At 46.5% G+C, this 22,971-nt stretch overlaps 1 protein-coding gene across 2 annotated transcripts in view; it reads right to left on the reverse strand.

Annotated features, from left to right (window-relative positions):
* palm1b (paralemmin 1b) overlaps positions 1-22,971 on the reverse strand; it is a 34,347-nt gene that overhangs the window by 7,929 nt on the left and 3,447 nt on the right. For both annotated transcript variants that reach the window (XM_079819256.1, XM_079819255.1), the window contains exons 2-3: positions 19,133-19,178; positions 11,947-12,027 (exon numbers count right to left, since the gene is read on the reverse strand). In XM_079819256.1, coding sequence (XP_079675382.1) covers positions 11,947-12,027; positions 19,133-19,177 — 126 coding nt within the window. In that variant the 5' untranslated portion in view covers position 19,178. The remainder of the gene's footprint in view (positions 1-11,946; positions 12,028-19,132; positions 19,179-22,971) is intronic.

Raw genomic sequence — 22,971 nt, forward strand, 5'->3', positions numbered from 1 at the left:
AGATGTATATTTACTGAGTAATCCACTATTTTGTAGATGGGGGTCAAAATGACAATTTTTACCTGAGATTTGGAGCCAAATTAGAGGGGTGTAAAAATGACTTCAGAAAGATGGCATTCAGATTTTGTTTTTTTCTGTAACTCAAGAAGTATTAAAGATATCTTAATATCCTTTTAGATTCTGCATTGGTTCTTAACAAATTTTTTATTTGGTATCTTCATTTTAAAGGCTCGACTACGTTATCAAACAGCTAATAATGTGTTGCTAATGTTGCACAAATCATATTCCTGTTCACCATACCTCTGCCTTCTAAAATCAGAAATGCTTTGAACAACTTAGAATGTCAGTGGAGAAAGTTCATGATAGCATCATAATATACATCATATATATATAATTCAACCGCTATATTGCTAAATGTATCAACAGAAAAATATTCCAGGACAACCTGGCTTCTCTTGAGACTCCCCTGCTTCGCAGCATAGTAATGATGATATGCTAAAGCCCCCCGCACGTTGTTGTGATTGGTAGGCACAGAAGTTTGTGACGTAGAGCACACTGTGATTTTGAGTCTTTTTTTTGTTTTACTGCAGTTTTAAAGAGAAAATACTCTGCAACGGTGTTGACTTCTGAGTTTGCACATAGTTTGTCTTAAAGCATATTAAAACACCCCATAGACATATAAACAACATTAAAAACTAGATTTTTAAGATTAAAGATTACTTAAAATACCAATACTCAAACAGGTATGTTTAACTTACTTGGCAGCAAAATCGGTTACAGTTTATTTCGATGGCCCACTACATGTCAGCTAACTCTCATTAAATTATTAGTAGACTGAAGTAGACTTAGATTTGGGTTAGGTGTTAGTCTGTTGGGGGACCATCACAAAGTGTTAGCTGATTTTAACCAGACAGTCTACTATTACTCTAATGAGAGTTAAGGCAAATTTATACTTCTGCGTCGGACCTGCACCGTAGCCTCTACACTCTAAAAGAAAATGTTCTATATGGTACCAAAAATGAAGAACCGCTGACGAACCACTGAAGCACCAAAATTGGTGCTATATAGCACTAAAAAAGGTTCCCCTATGATTACGAGCCAAGAACCATTTTTGGTGCCATATAGAACCTTTTTTTTTAGAGTGTACGCCGTGGGCTACGCGCCGATTTTCATTCATACTTCTGCACCATTTCCGCGTCGACGTGCAGTTACGCATGCAGAGGGAGCATGTGAACCCTTGAGGGAGGGGTTCTGGCAGACCAATCACAGCTTGTGCGGTCCGTGTAGAATTGACACGTTGTTACATTTTTGGAGAGGTGCACATCAGGATATGTCGTAGGCTACGCGTGCAACACACAGCCTACGATGTAGCTACGGCGTACACTCGACGCAGAAGTATAAATTGGGCTTTAGGGTGTGTTCACACTTGTAGTTTGGTTCACTTGATTAATTTGGTCCGGACCGGAAAATTTAATTTAGTAATTTGGTCCGATTAGCATTCAGATTGCCATTTTTACCAATTCATTACCAGTCATTTAAACCAAAAGATTCCAAACCTAAACAGATAGGGATACTTTCACAACCTGATTGGTCGGCTTTTATGACATATATTATAAAATATTTAGTGCATATTTTGAGACGGAACTTACCAAACATCCAAAACATTGCTGTGTGCAGGGATAAATGGGCTGGTTGTATGTGCGTAGCCTACATATGATGGTATTTTGACCATCTGAGAACTCGTGAAGAGCTTCTAAAATGTGTAAAGGAGTTAAAACAGGGGCAGGAATCCCTGACACACAAGTGAAGATCTGCTGCGTGGAGACATGGTTCTGATGCCTGTACTGAACTGTGGAAAAGTTATGTTCGTTATTATAGACCTTTTGTAACCCCGCCCCTTTTCAGTGCTGCGCTCCTTGTGTTCTGTCTTCCAGTTAGTATTTCCACAGCATGAAGGTAAGATCTTACCTGTTTATGAATGAACCGGCAATTTTGAAATGATAACTTAAATAACTTACACTTCAACAGCTAATTACTCTTCGACAGCCATGCCATAGAAATATACAGAAGTTCAAACACAAATTCTAAAGATGGCTGCACGCTTGCTTCTCTGGCGCATAAGGTCAGTAGACACCCAGGCGGGTTTTCTTTCAGAATCATCTTTGGTCCAATTAATTTTTAATATTTAAATAAAGTGATGTACAGTAGGGCTGCTCGATTATGACAAAAACCATAATCACGATTATTTTTGGTCAATATTGAAATCATGATTATTTAACAAGATTATTGGTGGGCGATATTATCCTTTCCCATTCAGTCGGTCACGTTCGACGTACGTCGGACGTACCGACGAATTGGGATCACTTCTGGGAGCCCCTATCAGCTTCGAGCTATCTAGAACCGGCCAATGAACAATTGGCGTGCGAGATTTGCATCTCGCGCTCCGCCCCGCGCCGCGGGTATAAACAGGAAGCGAGAGCGAATGCACGCTGTCATTCACTTCGGAGCCACACAGGCGTATGAAGGACTCACTCTCTTCATTCAAGACGAGTATTTTTCGCTGCTATCAGCAAGACTGTCTACAGACACCGGAAAGCCAGAGGAGGACGCGTGTTGGAGAAACGGCACCTTTCAGTGGGATCGCGCTGAACTCATCGAGCTGCCTCTGAGTGCAGAAAAACTGCTGTTATCACAGCAACCTGTTGGTCTGGGTAGAGCGTTTTCCTGCTGAGTAACAATCCCGTGCGCTGTCGCGTTTCCCCCTGAGTGCTTCAGCACAGAGCGTTTTCCTCACAAAAGAGCTTCACGGGTGACGTGCCGTCTTTTTCAAGATGTCTTACCACTCGTGCGTTTCTGGATGCGGTTGTTTCCTGTCCTGACGGCCACGATCCATCTCGCATAAACATGTTGAGACTGTGTCGTGGGTGATCCATGTTCTCCCAGGGGAACGGGATCACGTCGACGCGCTGGTCATCTCACCTTCCGCGTGAGGGTTTGAGTGTTCAGCGCGCCGTGTGCCGTCTGGCTGCCGGGTGACAGCGCGGGTTGCCACGGCAACTCTGCGCGCGTCACTCGGCGCCTCCGATGCGCGGTCGAGACTATGATGCCTCAAACGGGGTTGAGTCCCTTCGCTTATACCCCGATCTAGTCTCTTTTCTGGTGCACCAGAGGGGGGACTATTTTGGCTGATAAGCCTGGGTGGCCTGAGGATTACAGTGAGGCTTCCCCGCCGCGTACATCTCTGTGGGCCCCTCACTCCTCTATCGCATCGCAAGCATGTTGAGACTGTGTTCGTGGGTGGTCTATGCTCTCTCACGAGAGCATGGCCACGTCGGCGCGCTGTTCGTCTTGCCTTTTTCATAAGGGCTTGAGTGTTCAGCGCGCCGTGTGCCGTCTCACGGCCACGCCCACTGTCTCACGTGTCTGCTGGTAGCTTACAGATGGGATTGCTGGTCCTTGAAAGGGGACCTAGCATTTCATTTGGGGCTCTAGCAGAGGACAGATGTCAATCGCTGCATCGGAGAGAGGGCTGTTATGTGTTGAAAATGAAGATGATGCTGAGATTCCCACCGTAATAGTGGGCGCTCGTGCTGAATCAGATTCATACTTGACAGCGATGCTTTCCCGGATGGCTGAGGCATAGTGCAACGCGTAAATCGCCTTGCCTGCCCCTTGCCTTTTTTCGGATGTGCATTGGAAGGCTTTGGCATTGTGGAACTATTGGTGCCAAAATATGGAACACCAATAGGGCCATAATCTGTATAAAGTTTTCCTCTCTCTCACTACCCTCATCGGTGGGGTGGCAGTGCCACTGGCAGGCCACCTCCGCCCTGCTTAGTGCACAAGGGTAGTTCTGAGCTGAGGTTGAGCTGCGCACAGCGCTGGCCCTTGGCTAGACGATGTCCACCCTGGTCCAGAAGCACAATTGACCCGGATTTGGTCTGGAACTGTTCTTCCCCGGAGGAGGGCCGGGTGGAAAACTATTAGTAATTCTGTTCCGCCACTGATGTTAAAAACAGCCAGTGGTACCAAAAAAAAAAAAAAAAAAAAGAGCAGTTCCAATACCTCTGGGTCTCGGGAGTTCAGGAATGGCAGCGTGTGACGCTACAGAGCCTCGCCGCTTTCATTCCCCTCCCCACAAGAGGGCGAGAATGGCAGTGTGTGTGACGCTACAAAGCCTCGCCACTCTCATTCCCCTCTTCTCAGCGGTGCGTGGACAACAGTGCGTGACGCTATGCCTCGCCACTCTTGTTCCCCGCTGAGGAAGGAGGTGAGGCAGACCGTGTGCAACGCCACAAAGCCTTGCCACGCTCAGCCCCTCCTTCATTTGGGAGCGCGCTTGGCGGTGGTCGACGCTCCCATGCCTCGCCACCCTCAGACGCCTCTCCCTTCGCCAGCAGGGGGCGCCGGCTGTGGGAACGCACTCAAGCGGCCTCCCCACACTCGCACGCCCCCTCCGCGGACGCAGGTAAGTGTTGCACAGCACACTCAGATCCCACTTCGGGCCGCTCCATGCCGTCCGAGTCGGATCCCTGCATTCCGCGTCGCTGCCCCGCTGCGGGTACGTCTGTGGTTAATCCCCTTGCTCGGTGTCTGGAAGCCTGGCTAGAGCTTCCCAGCCCGTCTCGGGGCCGTACCATCAGACTCGGCTATGCGATTCAGTTCGCCAGGCGTCCCCCTAAGTTTGGGGGCGTTCACTTTCCAGTAGCGAAGGAGAACGCCCCCGTGCTCCGGGCGGAGATCGCAGTCCTACTGGCGAAGGACGCGATGGAGCCGGTCCCTCCAGCCGATATGAGGTCCGGGTTCTACAGCCCGTACTTCATTGTACCCAAGAAAGGCGGCGGGTTATGGCCGGTCTTGGACCTGCGGTTCTTGAACCGGTCCCTTCACAGGCTGCCGTTCAGAATGCTAACGCAGAAGCACATCTTCAGGTGCGTCCGTCCCCAAGATTGGTTTGCAGCGATCGACCTGAAGGACGCGTACTTTCATTCTCGTTTCCCCTCGACCGGCCCTTTCTGCGCTTCGCGTTCGAGGGACGGGTATGTCAGTACCGCGTCTTACCCTTCGGCCTGTCCCTCTCGCCCCGCGTCTTTACGAAGGTTGCGGAGGCGGCCATTGCTCCCATGAGAGAGCATGGTGTTCGCATCCTCAACTACCTCGACGACTGGCTGATTCTTGCCCAGTCGCGAGGGCAGTTGTGCGAACACAGGGACAAGGTGCTCAGTCACCTCAGCCAGTTGGGACTTCGGGTCAACTGGGAGAAGAGCAAACTCTGCCCCACGCAGAGGATCTCTTTTCTCGGTATGGAGATAGACTCGGTCGCCATGACTGCGCGCCTCACCGAGGAGCGCGTCCAGTCGGTGTTGAACTGCCTGAATTCGTTCAAAGGCAGGACAGCGGTTCCACTGAAACATTTTCAGAGGCTCCTGGGGCATATGGCATCCGCAGCTGCAGTAACGCCGCTCGGATTGCTTCATATGAGACCGCTTCAACGCTGGCTACTCGATCGAGTCCCGAGATGGGCGTGGCACAGCGGTTCCCTCCGCGTCCAAGTGACTCCGAGGTGCCGCCAAACCTTCGGCCCGTGGTCGGACCCCTTGTTTCTCCAGGCGGGAATCCCCCTAGAACAAGTGTCCAGGCACTCCGTTGTCTCCACGGATGCCTCATCCACGGGTTGGGGTGCCACGTACAACGGGCTTGCAGCTTCGGGCCTGTGGACGGGGCCTCAGCTGCAATGGCATATCAATTGCCTCGAGTTGTTAGCAGTTCGTCTTGCACTCAGCCGCTTCAAAGTGCCGCTCGGAGGCAAGCGCGTTCTGGTCCGGACGGACAACACTGCGGCCGTAGCGTACATCAACAAACAGGGTGGTCTACGCTCCCGTCGCATGTCGCAACTCGCCCGCCATCTCCTCTTATGGAGTCAGAAGCATCTGAGGTCGCTTCGTGCTATTCACATTCCGGGCCTGCTCAATCGTGCGGCCGACGAGCTGTCACGTCAGCAGGTACTTCCGCGAGAATGGCGACTCCATCCCCAGGCGGTCCAGCTAATCTGGAGTCGTTTCGGGGCCGCACAGGTAGACCTGTTTGCCTCCCCAGAGACGACCCACTGTCAGTGGTTTTATTCCTTGACCGAGGGGACCCTCTGGTCGGATGCCCTGGCCCACAGCTGGCCCCGGGAAGAACGCAAGTATGCGTTTCCCCCAGTGAGCCTTCTTGCGCAGACACTGTGCAAAGTCAGGGAGGACGAGGAGCAGGTCCTGTTGGTCGCTCCGTATTGGCCCAACCGGACTTGGTTCCTGGAACTAGTGCTCCTTGCGACAGCACCTCCCTGGCCCATTCCTCTGAGGCAGGACCTCCTGACTCAGAGACGGGGCACCCTGGCACCCGCGTCCAGACCTCTGGAAACTCCATGTCTGGTCCCTGGACGGGACGCGGAGGTTCTAGGTGACCTACCGCGAGCGGTAGTTGACACCATCACTTCCGCTAGAGCCCGCTCTACGAGGCGCCTCTATGCGTTGAAGTGGAACCTGTTCGTCGATTGGTGCTCTTCTCGCCGAGAAGACCCCCGAAGATGTTCGATCGCATCTGTGCTTACCTTTCTACAGGATGGGTTGGAGCGAAGGCTGTCTCCCTCCACCCTCAAGGTCTATGTCGCCGCTAATCATGAGCTCGTAGATGGGAAATCTCTAGGTAAGCACGATCTGATCGTCAGGTTCCTTAGGGGAGCGAGGAGATTAAATCCGCCTCGTCCTCCCTCTATACCCTCTTGGGACTTAGCTCTGGTGCTTACTGCACTACAGAGAGAACCCTTTGAGCCTCTGCAGTCAGCTGAGTTAAAAATCCTGTCGTTAAAGACTATACTCCTGATTGCGTTGGCCTCCATCAAGAGGGTAGGGGACCTGCAGGCATTTTCGGTCGACGAATCGTGCCTGGAATTCGGGCCCGGTAACTCTCATGTGATCATGAGACCCCGGCCTGGATACGTGCCCAAGGTTCCCGCTACTCCCTTCCGGGACCAAGTGGTGAGCCTGCAAGCGCTGCCTTCGGAGGAGGCAGACCCAGCCCTAGCTTTTCTCTGTCCCGTCCGTGCTCTCCGGACTTACGTGGACAGAACGCAAAGCTTCAGGACCTCAGAGCAGCTCTTCGTCTGTTACGGAGGACAGCAGAAGGGAAAGGCTGTCTCCAAGCAGAGGATGGCCCACTGGATAGTGGATGCCATCGTCTTGGCTTATCAGTCCCAAGACGTGCCCTGCCCGCTCGGGTTAAGAGCCCACTCCACTAGGGGTGTTGCCTCTTCCTGGGCGCTGGCTCGTGGCGCCTCGCTGACAGATATTGTAGAGCTGCGGGCTGGGCGACACCTAACACGTTCGCTAGATTCTATAGCCTCCGTGTAGAGCCGGTTTCTTCCTGTGTGCTCACTTCCCATAGTCAGTAACACCGAAGTGCCCGTTCTAGTGTCGGCTTGCTGCGCCATTCCCTCCCCTATGGTAGACGGATGCGTGCGCTTATTCTGCTCCAGTCGAGTTCCCCGGATCGGCGAACCCTGTTGAGTCCTCCGCAACCCGCGGCAGTCAGACGTGGCGGAGCGTTCGACGCCAGGTCTAACACTCGTATGCATTGGTGGAACTTGTGTTAGGCTGGGTTCCGTATGTAGTGACCCCCACGGCGGTCCCATATGTGTATTCTTCCACGGTACGGCTCCCTACGGCGAGCCCGTGTCTTTCCCTCGGCAGAGTTCCTCTGCCGTCCCAGGTACGTGTTGTTCCCCCTCCACGAATTGGCCGGGGCCACCCCTGGGACTTCCGTATGTTGTGCTGCCCACGGCCAGCCCATACGTGTATTCTCCACATGTTAACTCCCTCTGGGCATGATGTGGCTTCCGCAGCTGCCTTCACAGGCACGCTTTCCCAGCGTTATCCAATACAGTCAGCTGAGTGGGTCTTGCGGAACAGCAGCTTTGACTCTCCCTGCGTGAACCTACCCGCCCGCATCAGATCGGGGTCTGTGGGGCTCATCGCTGGGCGCTGGAAGTGGTAGTAACTATGGCGTTTTCCATAGGGGATCCCAATTCGTCGGTACGTCCGACGTACGTCGAACGTGACCGACTGAATGGGAACGTCTCGGTTACGTATGGTAACCCTCGTTCCCTGAAGGAGGGAACGGAGACGTACGTCCCGTCGCCACAGTTGCTGTACCATCACTGCAGGTCGAGCCACTACGTGTGGCTCCTCAGTGAAAAACAGCGTGCATTCGCTCTCGCTTCCTGTTTATACCCGCGGCGCGGGGCGGAGCGCGAGATGCAAATCTCGCACGCCAATTGTTCATTGGCCGGTTCTAGATAGCTCGAAGCTGATAGGGGCTCCCAGAAGTGATCCCAATTCGTCGGTACGTCCGACGTACGTCTCCGTTCCCTCCTTCAGGGAACGAGGGTTACCATACGTAACCGAGACGATTTCATGATATGAGTAATTTTACATATCAGTGAAATTTCACACAAAAATTTATACTTCAGCAAAAACTAATACCAGGTTAACTAATGTAAGAAAAGGTCCTCAAAATAATTAAATAAGACAAGTAAGCAGTCAGCAATACAATAAGAACAAAGAATTACAAAAAATACAAAAATTACAAAAATCATTACAAAAAATAATACTAATTAAATAAACTTTTCAGGAAGATGTACTAACAGTGGTATTCAGATAAGTAATAGCCTTCAACAAAAATGTAATAATCAAATGTAAAACACTACATAGTCTTACTATACACATTAAATATAGATTAAATATAGATTAACCTTATTAAATCTACTTACGTTATTCAGTCAAGTTCAGTGAGTGATTTTCCTTTGTCATTTGTTGTTTGATTAACATTAATGACAGACTGCATCAGGTATTAGGCTGCTGTTACTTTAAGAGCTAATGCACAGATCAAGTATACTGTTACATACACGTTTTCTTTCTCAACTGTGTACATTTCCTTAATGCTGCGTTCACAACGAACGCGAATAGAGCATCTGGCGCAAGTGATTTCCATGTTAAGTCAATGGAAAGGCGCGTTGACGCGCGTCTGGAGGTCCTGCGGGATGATAGACGCGATTCCGACTCATCCGCACGTCCAGTTCACGATCAGAATGATGCGAATTGGACGCGAATTGAGCGTCTTGCGCGATATGCACGTTACACGCGAGTGGTGTTTTTTGTGCATTCACGCGTTTGAAGCGAGTTGTTGGAAAATCGGAACTTTGGCGTCAATTCACGACATGTTAACCAATCAGGAGCCTGCTTGCTGCTGTCACGTGGTGAAGTGACGTGATGAGAAACCCTGCATAATTTAAAAATACTATTATTGTGTCACAAAATGTAGTTTTAGGACTGGTGGGAATATATTTGGTGGGAATATATTTGTTTAAAGCTCAAATCTGTGGTTTATTTATAAAGAGGGCGCCTATTTAAAAAAAATAATCTTGTGTTTTTGGAGTTGTGAGATCCAAGCGATCACCGGGCACTCAGCGCTCATTAACCCTGGCGAGAGCAGCCTTTCCTCGGCTAGTCCTTCTGACGTTTGCCGCTGGCTCTGATGTCCTGTAGTGGTTCGTCTTGTGTGGATCTAACGGCCGATCTTTGGTGTCATGAATCTATAATTTGTTGCCTGCTAAATCGTTTTGACTGAGGGCAAAGAGAAGCTTCATAACTTTTATTTTTTAAGGATATTTAAATGCAGTGAAGATAGTGTAGGAGTTGCCTGGACCACATTTGTGTGGCTATTAATGTTTAATATATATTTCTAATGAAAATGAAAAGAGGCAGAGTGGTGTTTAATGACATATTTTCTCCTGGAGCGCCTTGAACACGCGTCTATTTCGCTTCAAACGCTCGATTTATAGTATACTTTCAGCTTCAGAGCGCATGCACAGAAAGCTGCCTTTGACAGTGTCACTTTTTCGGCTTAATGCACATTTAATAACACTGTTTAATATCAAACATGTCCCACAGTTTATCAACAGTAGACTGCATTTTACAACACACTTATTTGGCTGATTTGGATGTTAAGTTTGGGCTTTTAGGGAGTAACGAAGGAAAGAAAGTGCGCTAGACGGAATGCAGAAGCGGCACAATAATCGTTTTACCTCGATTATCTTGTTTTCATAATCGTTGGAAGCCAAAATCAAAAATCAATTACAATTAAGCGCATATCCCTAATGCACAGCATCATTAAGTGCGCTAATTGTGCAAGAGCGCACTGTGTAATTCACACCGTGCCAATTAACGACTGCACTATAGATAGAGTAATTTAGTTAACGTTAAACTGCCTCCTTGGTGTCATTACTTACCTTACAAAGTCTCTCATGAAGTACAGAAAGCTAAACTGTAATGTTGTTGGTTTACATAATCAAAACTATGCTATAAATGAGTTGGCTACCATATGAATAAAGGCTTTAGATGAGATGAAATTGCGGTCAAAAGTCTATCATGAATGCAAAAATGGGGGACTTTTAAGTCCCCTCCCATGTCAAAATCAAACCTACACCCTTGGACTCATCTCATTATTAGGGTTAACAGTGTATCCAGGTTTAATTTGCAGAGACAACTTAAATTTAGGTCTAAACAGAATGGAGTGAGGCTGTATTTTTGCTTTGGAAATGTACTGAAAAATGCTCTTCCATTTGGTGCCTCTATAGTTGCTGACAAAATGCAGACTGCAGTTAACAATGTTTTCTTACCAAGGCAGACAGTTGCTATGACAACTTCCTTATACGTAGCATGAGGATTCATTTAAATGCATTAATTAAAATTGGTAATAAAAAGTTAAAGGCTCTCATGATTCCAGAGAATGTACATGAGCCTTTTAAAACTTGTGAAAATTTGTGAGAGGGCCTGACTTAACATAAGGCAGAACTTTACTTAAAGGGAGGATACAGATTTTTTTCCCTTGTCCCCTCAAACAGGAAACTGCTGTTAAAACCCCCCCTCTCCTTTCAGCAACTTCAAAATCTCACAAAATCATTCTCACATTATGAATTTCAACACTAGGGCTTTAAATAGAAATTTGAAGTGTGTGACCGTAAATTACATAAGGAAGAGACGCCACGGAACCCTGACTCTTAAAGGGTTAGTTCACCCAAAAATGAAAATTCTGTCATTAATTACTTACCCTCATGTCGTTCGACACCCGTAAGACCTCCGTTCATCTTCGAAAAACAAATGAAGATATTTTAGTTGAAATCTGATGGCTCTGAAAGGCCTCCATTGGCACAATGCACGGTTCACTCTCAAGACCCTTAAAAGGTACTAAAGACGTCGTTACAAAGTCCATCTCACTACAGTGGTTCTAAAATAACTTTATGAATCGGCGAGAATAGTTTTTGTGCGCAAAAAAACCCTAAATAACGACTTATATAGTGATGACGATTTCAAAACAAGGCATCATGAAGCTTCGAAGCGTTATGAATCAGTGAGTCGAATCATGATTCGGATTGCGTGTCAAACCGCCAAACTGCTGAAATTTGGCGATCCAAACTGCTGAATCGACTCACTGATTCATAACGCTTCGAAGCTTCATGTCGTTTTTTTGCGCACAAAAACTATTCTTGCCGATTCATAAAGTTATTTTAGAACCACTGTAGTGAGATGGACTTTGTAACGACGTCTTTAGTACCTTTTAAGGGTCTTGAGAGTGATCCGTGCATTGTGCCAATGGAGGCCTTTCAGAGCCATCAGATTTCAACTAAAATATCTTAATTTCTGTTCCGAAGATGAACGGAGGTCTTACGGGTGTCGAACGACATGAGGGTAAGTAATTAATGACAGAATTTTCATTTTTGGGTGAACTAACCCTTTAACCTCTGGGTGAAAGCCTCTGACAGCAGTCTGAATGATGACACAGTGACAGTGGAAAACACACACCTGCTCTGCTTCTGAAAACATATCAGCTGTTATGTCTTGATACCTTGAGATGCTGGAGTTGTCTACGGTCATCCTCCAGTTGTCTTCTTTTGTTCTCAATCTCAGCCTCCCTCTTTCTCTTCTCCTAAAAAACAGACAAAATATTAAACTCCTGAAAGATATCTTCTCTTCTGTGCAAATCTCAGTAAAAAAAAATTTTGTTAAAGAAAACATTATTATAGGATTATAGTTACAATCATGTTGTTTCAGTATTATGATATATTATTAATTGTATTAATATTTTTAATTAGTTTTTATTTTTATATTTACCATAATTACCTGTACTTTAGTCATTTTGTTTTGCTTTTGTCATTTTTATATATTTTTTTTTAGTTATATATAGTTTTTATTAATTTTGTTTCAGTTTTAGTTATTTTAGTACATAAATAGTTTGGCAACTAGCTGAAATAAATATAATATTTTTTAATATTTTATTTTAGATATTTTATTTCAAGCAACACAAATGTTTTTAATGTTTTTAGTTTTAGTTATAAATTTGACTACATATATATTTATAAAAATACAAATATATAATATTTATTAAATACATTTACTAACGGATCTGATTCTAATTGTCCTGCTCATACAAGCTTACAGGCCAGCCTTTTCTATTTTTACAGTAGCTGAAGATAACACCTGTAGTAGCCATAGTGACAGTGACTGAAGTAAATATAAAACATTCTGACTTACATAATGTTACATGTAGACAGGAGGCAGACACAGGTGTTAACAGGAATGGGAGTTTATTGACCACAGTAGAGCATGGGAAGTGGAGCAGGTGAGTTAAGCGGTTGATGGTAGTAAGGAAGGTGATATGAGTGAGAGAGTTACTGTCTTTTGCATAGAAGGTAGAATGACGCTGGAGCCTGGAGATTGCTGGAGACTGGAGATCGCTGGAGACTAGAGATCGCTGGAGGTCAGAGGGACGGACAGGAACACACCCACACAGCAGACAGGAAACACGGAAGGAGGGATACACGCTGGAGACAGGTAGTAACGATAGGAGAGTCCTTGAGGTAAGCATAGGTAGCAGTATATGCGAACGAGACCGGACGTGGAGTGCTGTGTGCGTGTGCTTCTTATGGTGCTGGTGATGAGTGCCATGATGAGGTGCAGGTGATAGTGATCAGTACTCTGGGGATGGAGTGCGCTGTGATTGGTGAAGGGTGGAACCTGACGTGTCTGTGACAGTACCCCCCCCGGGCCGAGAACCCCGACGCCGTGGTGGTCGTCCTCTACCCCGCGGAGCTGGCTTCTCAGGATGACTGTCGTGGAATGTCTGGAGTAAACTGGGATCTAAAATGTCGTTCCTTGGGACCCAGGAGCGTTCCTCGGGACCATATCCTTCCCAATCCACAAGATATTCCAGCTGACCACCGCGACGTCGGGAGTTCAAGATCTCATTGACCTTGTAGGCCGTACCGTCCTCCAGGATGAGTGGAAGGGGGGGTTCGGCGGGAACTACGTCAGGTCCTGTGGGGGAAACAGAGGGATGGTGAGCTTTGAGTAGTGAAACATGGAAAGTAGGATGAATACGATACCCTTGTGGCAGACGGAGTTGATATGTGACCGGGTTGACCTGCTTGATGATGGGGAACGGGCCAATGAACCTGGGACTCAGCTTTTTGCAAGGCAGACGCATTCTGATGTCTCGGGTAGAAAGCCACACCAACTGACCAGGTTGGAAGACGGGGGTGTCAGAACGCCGAAAATCCACGACCATCCTGCGTCTGCGCAGGGCCCGCTGCAACTGATGGTGAGCTGAGTCCCAGACCCTCTCGCTCTCTCGGAACCAGTAGTCCACAGCAGGAACGTCGGAGGGTTCCCCATCCCAGGGGAACAGTGGAGGTTGGAAGCCGAGTACGCATTGGAATGGGGTGAGTCCAGTGGTCGACTGCTTCAGGGAGTTTTGGGCGTACTCGGCCCAACCTAGGAACTGGTTCCAAGAGTCCTGGTGGTCATGACAGAAGGTACGTAGGAAGCGGCCAATTTCCTGTACCTTCCTTTCCGTCTGCCCGTTCGACTGTGGATGGTACCCCGACGTCAGGCTAACGGCCACACCTAGGAGCGAGAAGAACGATCTCCATACTCGGGATATGAACTGGGGACCTCGGTCAGATACTATATCTTCAGGTACTCCGAAGTATCTAAAAACTTGATTGAAGAGTGTTTCAGCTGTTTCCATGGCAGTAGGCAGACCTGGGAGTGGGATCAGACGACATGACTTGGAGAACCGATCTACTACCACTAGGATGGTGGTATTACAGTCTGAGACCGGCAGGTCAGTGATGAAATCTACTCCTAGGTGTGACCATGGGCGTTCTGGAACGGGCAGAGGAAGGAGCTTACCAGCTGGAAGATGACGTGGAGACTTGGAAATGGCACACTCCCTACAGCCCTGCACGTACCTTCTGACATCCTTTGCCATCCCTGGCCACCAGAAGCGTTCTTTTAGCAACGAGAGGGTTTCATTGACCCCCGGGTGACCAGTACCGAGTGACGTGTGAGCCGAGTGAATGGTGGGAGTGCGTCGTGTCCGAGTGAGGTACAGCAAGCCAGGTGGACAGCCCGGCGGAGGGTTTGTGGAGGCATTGGAGGAGGGAATGGTTTCTTCGGACCAGGTAATAGGACTTACAATGAGGGAGCTTGGAATAATGGGTTCTGGTTCTTCGATCTGTTCGTCAGGGGCATGAAGACGGGCGAGAGCATCAGCTTTAAGATTCTTGGTACCGGGACGATAGGAGATGGTGTAATTGAAGCGGGAGAAGAACAGGGCCCAACGGGCTTGTCTGGGGTTTAGTCTCTTGGCTGATCGAAGATACTCAAGGTTTTTATGATCAGTAAGCACCAGGAACACATGTTTGCCTCCCTCCAACCAAAGCCTCCACTCTTCCAAGGCAAGCTTGACTGCGAGAAGTTCCCTGTCACCGATGGAGTAGTTGACCTCCGCCGGGCTGAGCTTACGGGAGAAGAAGGCGCATGGGTGGAGTCTACTTGGCGTCCCCTGCTGCTGAGACAACACCGCTCCCACTCCGGTTGTGGAGGCGTCCACCTCCACGACGAAGGGCTTTTCCGGGTCTGGATGGACTAGGAGGGGAGCGGTGGTGAAGGCTTTCTTAAGGTGGCAGAAGGCGTTGGTGGCTGCCGGGGTCCAGGACAGAGACTTGGGCTTGTTGCGTAACATGCTGGTGAGTGGATGAGTGATGGAACTGTAACCTTTGATGAATCGTCGATAGAAATTGGAGAAACCTAGGAAGTGCTGGAGTTCTTTTATAGTGGTGGGTTCTGGCCAGGTTGTGATGGATTCCACCTTCCTCTCGTCCATCCGGATGCCACGGTGATCAATGTGGTATCCCAGGAAGGAAACTGAAGATTGGTGGAAAGAACACTTTTCGGCCTTGAGGAATAGATGGTACTGACGTAGACGGTTGAGGACCTCCGCAACGCGTTGGCGATGTTCGGCCTGGCTCCGGGAGTAGATGAGGATGTCGTCGATGTACACTAGGACGAATCGATGGAGAAACTCCCGGAGCACCTCATGGATGAAATCCTGGAATACGGAGGGGGCGTTTACCAATCCATACGGCATGACGAGGTATTCATAGTGACCAGTAGGGGTAATGAAGGCAGTCTTCCACTCGTCCCCCTCACGTATCCGGATGAGGTTGTACACGCTGCGGAGGTCCAACTTGGTGAACACAGTGGCACCACAGAGGTGTTCGAGGGCTGCTGGGATGAGAGGAAGGGGATATCTGAACTTAACTGTGATCTTGTTGAGGGAACGATAATCGATGCATGGCCGCAAGCCTCCGTCCTTTTTTGCCACGAAGAAGAAGCTGGACGCAGCAGGGGAAGTAGATGGCCTGATGTAACCTTGGTCGAGGGCTTCCTGGATGTATTCCACCATGGCCTTCTCCTCCGGGATGGATAGTGGGTATATCTTACCCCTTGGTACTGGTTCACCCGGAAGCAGGTCGATGGCACAGTCCCATGGCCGGTGTGGAGGCAGCTTGGAAGCCCGTTGCGGGCAGAAGACATCGCTGAAGGGGGCGTAACACTTAGGAACATCAACAGAGCGTTGTTCAACTGGACTTTCGATGGATGTGGCACAAAGAGTCAGATCAGGCAGAGATGAGGATGGAAGAGGAAGTTCAGTCAGACATTGTGAGAAGCAAGTGTCGCCCCACTTCAGGATTTCGCCCGTTTTCCAGGAGATGGTAGGGTTGTGCTGCTCCAACCAGGGGCGCCCCAGAACCACGTCAGCGGTGGAATCCTCCAGAACCAGCATGTGAGCCTCTTCCCGATGTAAAAGCCCAACCTGGAGAGTGACTGGTCCAGCCACGGTATGGACGTGCTTGCGACTAAGGGGTCTTCCGGTTATTGAGCTGATCCTGTAGGTGGTCGGAGACGGAGTGGTCTTGAGGCGTAACTGGCGGCAGATGGCACCGGAGAGGAAGTTGCCGGCTGACCCCGAGTCGAGGAGCGCGACCACTGAAAGGGAGACATTAGCGGCAGTAAGAGTGACGACAGTGGTGAGTGGTTTCATTTTATGATCAGCAGGAATAATGGCACTCACCATGGGTCGCGGAGGTCGGGTGGGGCATGCAGCTATGACATGCCCAGGTTCACCACAATACAGACAGAGACGTAGGGTCAGCCGACGGCGGCATTCTTCAGGGGTTAGTCGGGAGTTCTCTAACTCCATGGGTTCGTGGGCTGGTTCTGGGGAGCTGACGGGTTCGGATCGGCGGAAGGGCACATTGAAGGAATACTGGTCCTGGTGCTCTTGGATGCACACCTGCATGCGAGTGGCATAGCGAATGGAATGCTGGATGAACTTCTCAAGGCCGATGGAGTCCTCGCATGCAGCGAGATGCAGCCGTACCCGAGGTTCCAATCCTTGCCGAAATGTAGTTATCAGCGCCTGTTCATTCCATCCGCTGACTGCTGCAAGCGTTCTGAATTGCAAAGCATAATCGTAAATAGACAGGGATCCCTGTTTTAAATTATAAAGTTTCTCACCAGCTGACGAATCTGTGATAGGCTTCCCAAACACCTCCCGGAAGTGGGAAATTAACGCTGTATATGATTGCGTTACCGCACCCTGTTGTGACCAGATAGAATCGGCCCACATCAATGCTTTGCCGCTGAGCTGCGAGATAATGAAGGCTATCTTGGAAGTGTCGCTCGGATACAAGTGCGGCTGCATCTCCAGGACCAGTGTGCATTTCAGCAGGAAGCCACTGCAATTCTCCGCCGATCCTGAGTAGGGCGCCGGTTTGGCCATGGGACTAGCATACGGAGGTAGTGAAGGAGGGTTGTTGACAGATGGGTTGGTGTTCGCTGGTGCAGGTGAATGGACAGTAACTGGAGTGGGTTGTGGAGGAAATGTGCGCCGAAGCGCATCTACCAATTCCTGGAAGGGATCCGGTTGGCTCATACTGGGTCTCGGTTTGGGTCCGGTCTTTTGTTACATGTAGACAGGAGGCAGACACAGGTGTTAACAGGAATGGGAGTTTATTGACCACAGTAGAGCATGGGAAGTGGAGCAGGTGAGTTAAGCGGTTGATGGTAGTAAGGAAGGTGATATGAGTGAGAGAGTTACTGTCTTTTGCATAGAAGGTAGAATGACGCTGGAGCCTGGAGATCGCTGGAGACTGGAGATCGCTGGAGACTGGAGATCGCTGGAGGTCAGAGGGACGGACAGGAACACACCCACACAGCAGACAGGAAACACGGAAGGAGGGATACACGCTGGAGACAGGTAGTAACGATAGGAGAGTCCTTGAGGTAACCATAGGTAGCAGTATGCGAACGAGACCGGACGTGGAGTGCTGTGTGCGTGTGCTTCTTATGGTGCTGGTGATGAGTGCCATGATGAGGTGCAGGTTATAGTGATCAGTACTCTGGGGATGGAGTGCGCTGTGATTGGTGAAGGGTGGAACCTGACGTGTCTGTGACACATAACACCAGAAAGTTCTATCTTAACCAAAACATTATTTAATAAACAGGTCCAATCGAGGAATATTTTTATGATACTCAGCTCAGAGAGAAGACAGTGACTGGATCTAAAACCTTCCAATGACAAAGCCATATTTAGAGCTTTAAAACAGGTTAGATTGCTGTACTCTGCTCCTATGTAAATTGTAGCCAGAGTTTTATTAAACTGAAAACCACAACTCCCAATTAAACTCTTGACCATGCACTTTCATTCAGGAAGTCTTCACTTCTCAGAAGACGGATGAAGGGGAACAGCTGAAGGCAACATTAGTCTGGTTTTTCAGAAAACAATGCTAAGCTCATCAATAATTTAACACACAGAAGTGCTTTAGTGCTGATGGCTGGACATGCATTAGCCGTTATAGATGGTCATTAACATACTGTAGGAGTATAATGCCTCATGAGACTAACATCACTTAGCATCTTCTATGCATCTGATCTATATCCTGACATGCTGATCCTGTGTAATTAATATATAATAGAACTATTACAAACAAGCTGCATAATGAGGAATTTTGTTCACAAAAATTAAATTTTGAAAGTGCTAATCATATATAATAAGGCTTATTCAATTATTTTGATGGTTTTATGATATATTTTTGGTATACACTACCGTTTAATGTTTGGGGCCGGCAAAATGTTCTTTTGCTAATCAAGAGACTAAAGTTTGCCTAAGTTAGCATAATAAGTCTCTAATGCAAACCAAGGCTGCATTTATTTGATCAAAAATACAATAAAACAGTAATATTGTGAAATCTTATTACAATTTAAAATATTAGTTCAGAAAACGCTGAATTTCAGGATCCTTTTGATGAAAGTTCAAAATAGTTTTGAAGCATTTTTTAAAGCATTTATTTAAAATAGAAATCTTTTGAAACATTATAAATCTCTTTTAATGTCACTTTTGAACAATGAATGCATCCTTGCTGAATAGTAGTGTATATTCAATTCATTATTATTATTATTCCACATCTGTCCCAATGCTTACTATAACCTTGGTCATGCACTTTTCCCACAGCAGTTCTGTGATTTTTAAATGCATTTTCAGATAGAAATGCCGTCACTTATTTTCCATGCTTAGTGTACGGACTAATCGATAATGAAATTCTTTTTTTTTTAATTATTATGAAGCACTTTTAATTAGCTGTCCTAATTTAAATAAATAAATAAATAAATCATTATTAACTTACAGAAATGACCCGAAGTCTCTCTTCCTGTGACAAAGCTTCCGACATCCTGCAAAAAATGCAGTGAAATTACATTTTTGATAAACCAGCAGACACAACAGGAGTAATGGAGTAATTAGGATCACTTTCCATTTACCTGAAACCATAGCCTTTCTTTAATATAACATTTTTTGTTCAATAATGCATGGCCAGACCCCCGCCTGACCTTCAGACACACACATCATTTCCTATTGAAGACTTTGTGCTCCTGCAAAAATGAACTAACATGCTGTGCTCTTTCACAATGCATTACAGATGGACCCACTTCTCTCCTTCGAGGGAAAGCAGGTCGATAGGAATCGATAAAAGAAGTGGGCGGCTCTTTTTCTCTTCTCAGAAATCAAACTTCAGATATGCAACGATAGATATTGCAAATCTTTTTCACAGCAGCGACCAGCGCACCAGTCCAACAGCGATGAAGGGAGAAGTTATGAATGGCATGCAAATTTCAAAACTGTTAACAGGCCTTTGCATTCCTCCCTAAATTGATTCCAGAACTCCAACATAAAGCTGAGGGAAGACCAATGTTGCTGGAGAGATTATAAAGCAAATGCGTTATAATCTATTAGTTCCACTAGTTCAGCATGACTTTGATATGGGTATGTGAATACTGCAAAAGAGAAACCAAAACCCTTATTTGCATTTATAATATGGCGGCATGGTCGAGCAAAAACATCAATACAAGCAGTCCAAACATGACCGTCCATTTGTGGTTATATGCTTGTTTGCTGCATTGATGGGCATTCTGTGAGAGGGAGGCAAAGCATACAATGCATGGATTGAGGAAACTTAGAACAACATATCAAAGGAAAAGGGACACATGGGTAAAAAAAGAGGTCAACCATGGAATGGGAAGATGGGCAGTGGAAGGCCATGCTGAACCTGGCACAATGATGTCTTTTGTCAAAGCCTGTTTTACTGCAGGGTTTTGCGCTGGTCCACAGAGAAAGAGCTTCTCTCCTGAAAATGGCTGTAGGGGAGAGTCATCCAGCTGATTAGTGATCTCAATGGCCCACCCCAGCACAGCCAGTCACATGTTCACTCCCTCACAGGGAATGTTTGTCGATATGTTATCTCTCTCTAAATTCAGACCTAAAGAAATAGTCACAATGAAAATGATCATTCAAGATGAAATCTAAGCAAAAGCTTAAGTGATTTACTTCTGTACATTCAGACCAAAGGATTAACTGTTGACTGATGAAATAACTGTTGAACTCAAGCTCACCCCAGGCCCACTCCTCAGTGTAAAACACTCAATGTTGCATTAACACCTGCATTTTAAACCACTAGTGCAGAGAGTCACAAATGCAGCACTTGAGATCACGCCGAGGATGATTCATGGAGCAAGCCCACTCATGAAAAGTAGAGCAACATGGACTGTAACAAAGGCAATAAGCAAATGATTCAGCGATAACAGTTGACAAAACATGCACAACCATTTGCTCAAGGTCTAGCAGGACCCCACGATTTGACCAATGAAATTCCACGACTTTTCCAGGGAATGATTACTGGATAAAAACCTTGATTTCCATAACTCTTCCAGCCCTGGTGTTACTGTGGGAAACCTAGTCTAACACCAAACATCTCTAGCAGACAGACACCTTTGAACTTGACCATATTTAAATGGTGTGGCCACTTTAGATTATTTTCATGAATGGATAATAGTGTGTTATTGTTTCATAATCCTCTTCCATCAATAACATGCACATAATCCTCTTCAGTTGGGTTTTTTCAACTCATCGGCAATACATTTAACTCGTTCTAAAACTCTATGCAAATTAGAACAACACTGCATCAGTGGTTTAGGAATGGAAGAATTAGGAAAAACTCAAAAAGTTTCAACACCATGCAGCCATTTCCTTTCGCCACATCTCATTGACAGCATTGGAAAATCACTTGGGAGTCCAGGAAAAACAAAACGCTGGCCAGCTTTATCCAATCTGTGAAGTCTCCACTCTCCAGTGTGGGTGCACTTATCTTACAGCTTGTTTCCCCTCTCTAGTCCACTGCTGGGCAACACACTGAAGCCATGCTGTGACCTTTTCACTGGTTCACTGACTGGCCAACAACAGTGTTTAAAATGCCAAAAGTGACAAAGAGCAGCCAATAGATAATCATGGCTAGATTTCTACAGAGAAAATCGAATGCATAAAAACATGCCACAACAAGACTTCCTTTTTGTGTATATGCAAAAAACTTTGAAGTGATAAATATGTCAGGTCCTATTTATGCATTGGGTTCCAATTACAAATTGCAATAAAAATTACAACAAAGCAGGCCCATCTTCATTCCTCAGATGCAGGGATGGTGATGTAAATTTCTCCTGGGAGTCCTTTCTTGATAGATTTTAATGGCTTGTAGGATATACAACTAAATTTTAAGGCCAGAAACATTGAACAAATCATACCATCTGAACAGTGGTGGACAGTCAAAAAGCATTTATTTTATTTTTACTTCATTCCAAAGCATAATACCGTTCTTTTTTACTTCACTGCATTCTATAAAAGCATATCATTACTCATTACTTCGAACTGATAAAATCGCCACCCCCTGAAACGCAAGAGTGATGTCATGCTTCTTTACACTAAACCATTTGTGAAATTGGACTGATCGAATTGCAACTGTTCTTGAGTCAACAACTCACTGGTCCTGTTTACACCTGGTATTAAGGTGCGTTTTGGTCGATCGGATCAAAAGTGAACGATGCTAAATACAGGTGTAAACACGTTTTGAGCTTGTCCATTTTCGACCACTTCCAGAGGTGGTCGAAAATGCATTCGACCACTTTAGTTGCTTTAGTTTCATAGACACTGATGTGGTTGAATATGTTCGAACAGCCACAAAAGACTGCCTACTCTCCGGCTACTGACCTAACGTGTAAACGTGCTAGACAGACAGGATTTAAACTTTGTTGGCTGGAGACCCAAGTTTGGTTAGAAGACGAAAAAATTGCCATTTACAACATAAACAATCTGTGGCGTATTTTGAGCCGAACCTTCATAGACATTCTGGGGACACCTGAACTTTATATTACACCTTGTAAAAAGGGGTATAATCGGTCCCCTTTAAATGTGTACATGTCCGCATTTATGCATCCCGTCTGTATGGGTTAGGTGATTTTAGGTAATATGACGTAAATTAATGCATTTGCATCTTTCCCGCTGTTTGTAGCAGTTTCAAATGATATAAACTAGTATGTTTGTACTATGTTCCTCTTAAAATGTTGACGCATTTTGCCCCATGTGATGTCTTTACATTGTATTTTTATACTATTATAATATGTCGCAACATATTTACACAAATTTAGTTTCCCCCCATTTTTAAAATACTATAGATTATATCATGTATTAAAATGTCTTTCTTAATGCTAACTACATACTAGTTTGACTACTCTCTAAAAAAAGGTTCTATATGGCACTAAAATTGGTTCTTGGCTCGTAATCATAGGGGAACCTTTTTAAGTGCTGTATAGCACCAATTTTGGTGCTTCAGTGGTTCTTCAGCGGTTCTTTTGCTAAGGTGCTATATAGCACCGCTACCATATACAGAACATGTTAAGATATGGTGCTATATAGCACCAAAAGTGGTTCCTCTATGATTATGACGAAGAACCACTTTTAGTGCCATAGAACCTTTTTGTTTTAGAGTGTAGTGCTGAAACTGAAAATGAGTACTTATACTTTTACTGGAGTAATATTTTATTGGGGTATCTGTGCTTTTACTCAGGTACATAACTTGTACTTCGTCCACCACTGCATTTGAAGGGATTCTTGTTAGTGCAAACTGCAGATGTTCAATCAGTT

The sequence above is a fragment of the Gobio gobio genome (assembly GCF_949357685.1).
Source record: "Gobio gobio genome assembly, chromosome: 6".
Taxonomy (NCBI): Eukaryota; Metazoa; Chordata; class Actinopteri; order Cypriniformes; family Gobionidae; genus Gobio; species Gobio gobio.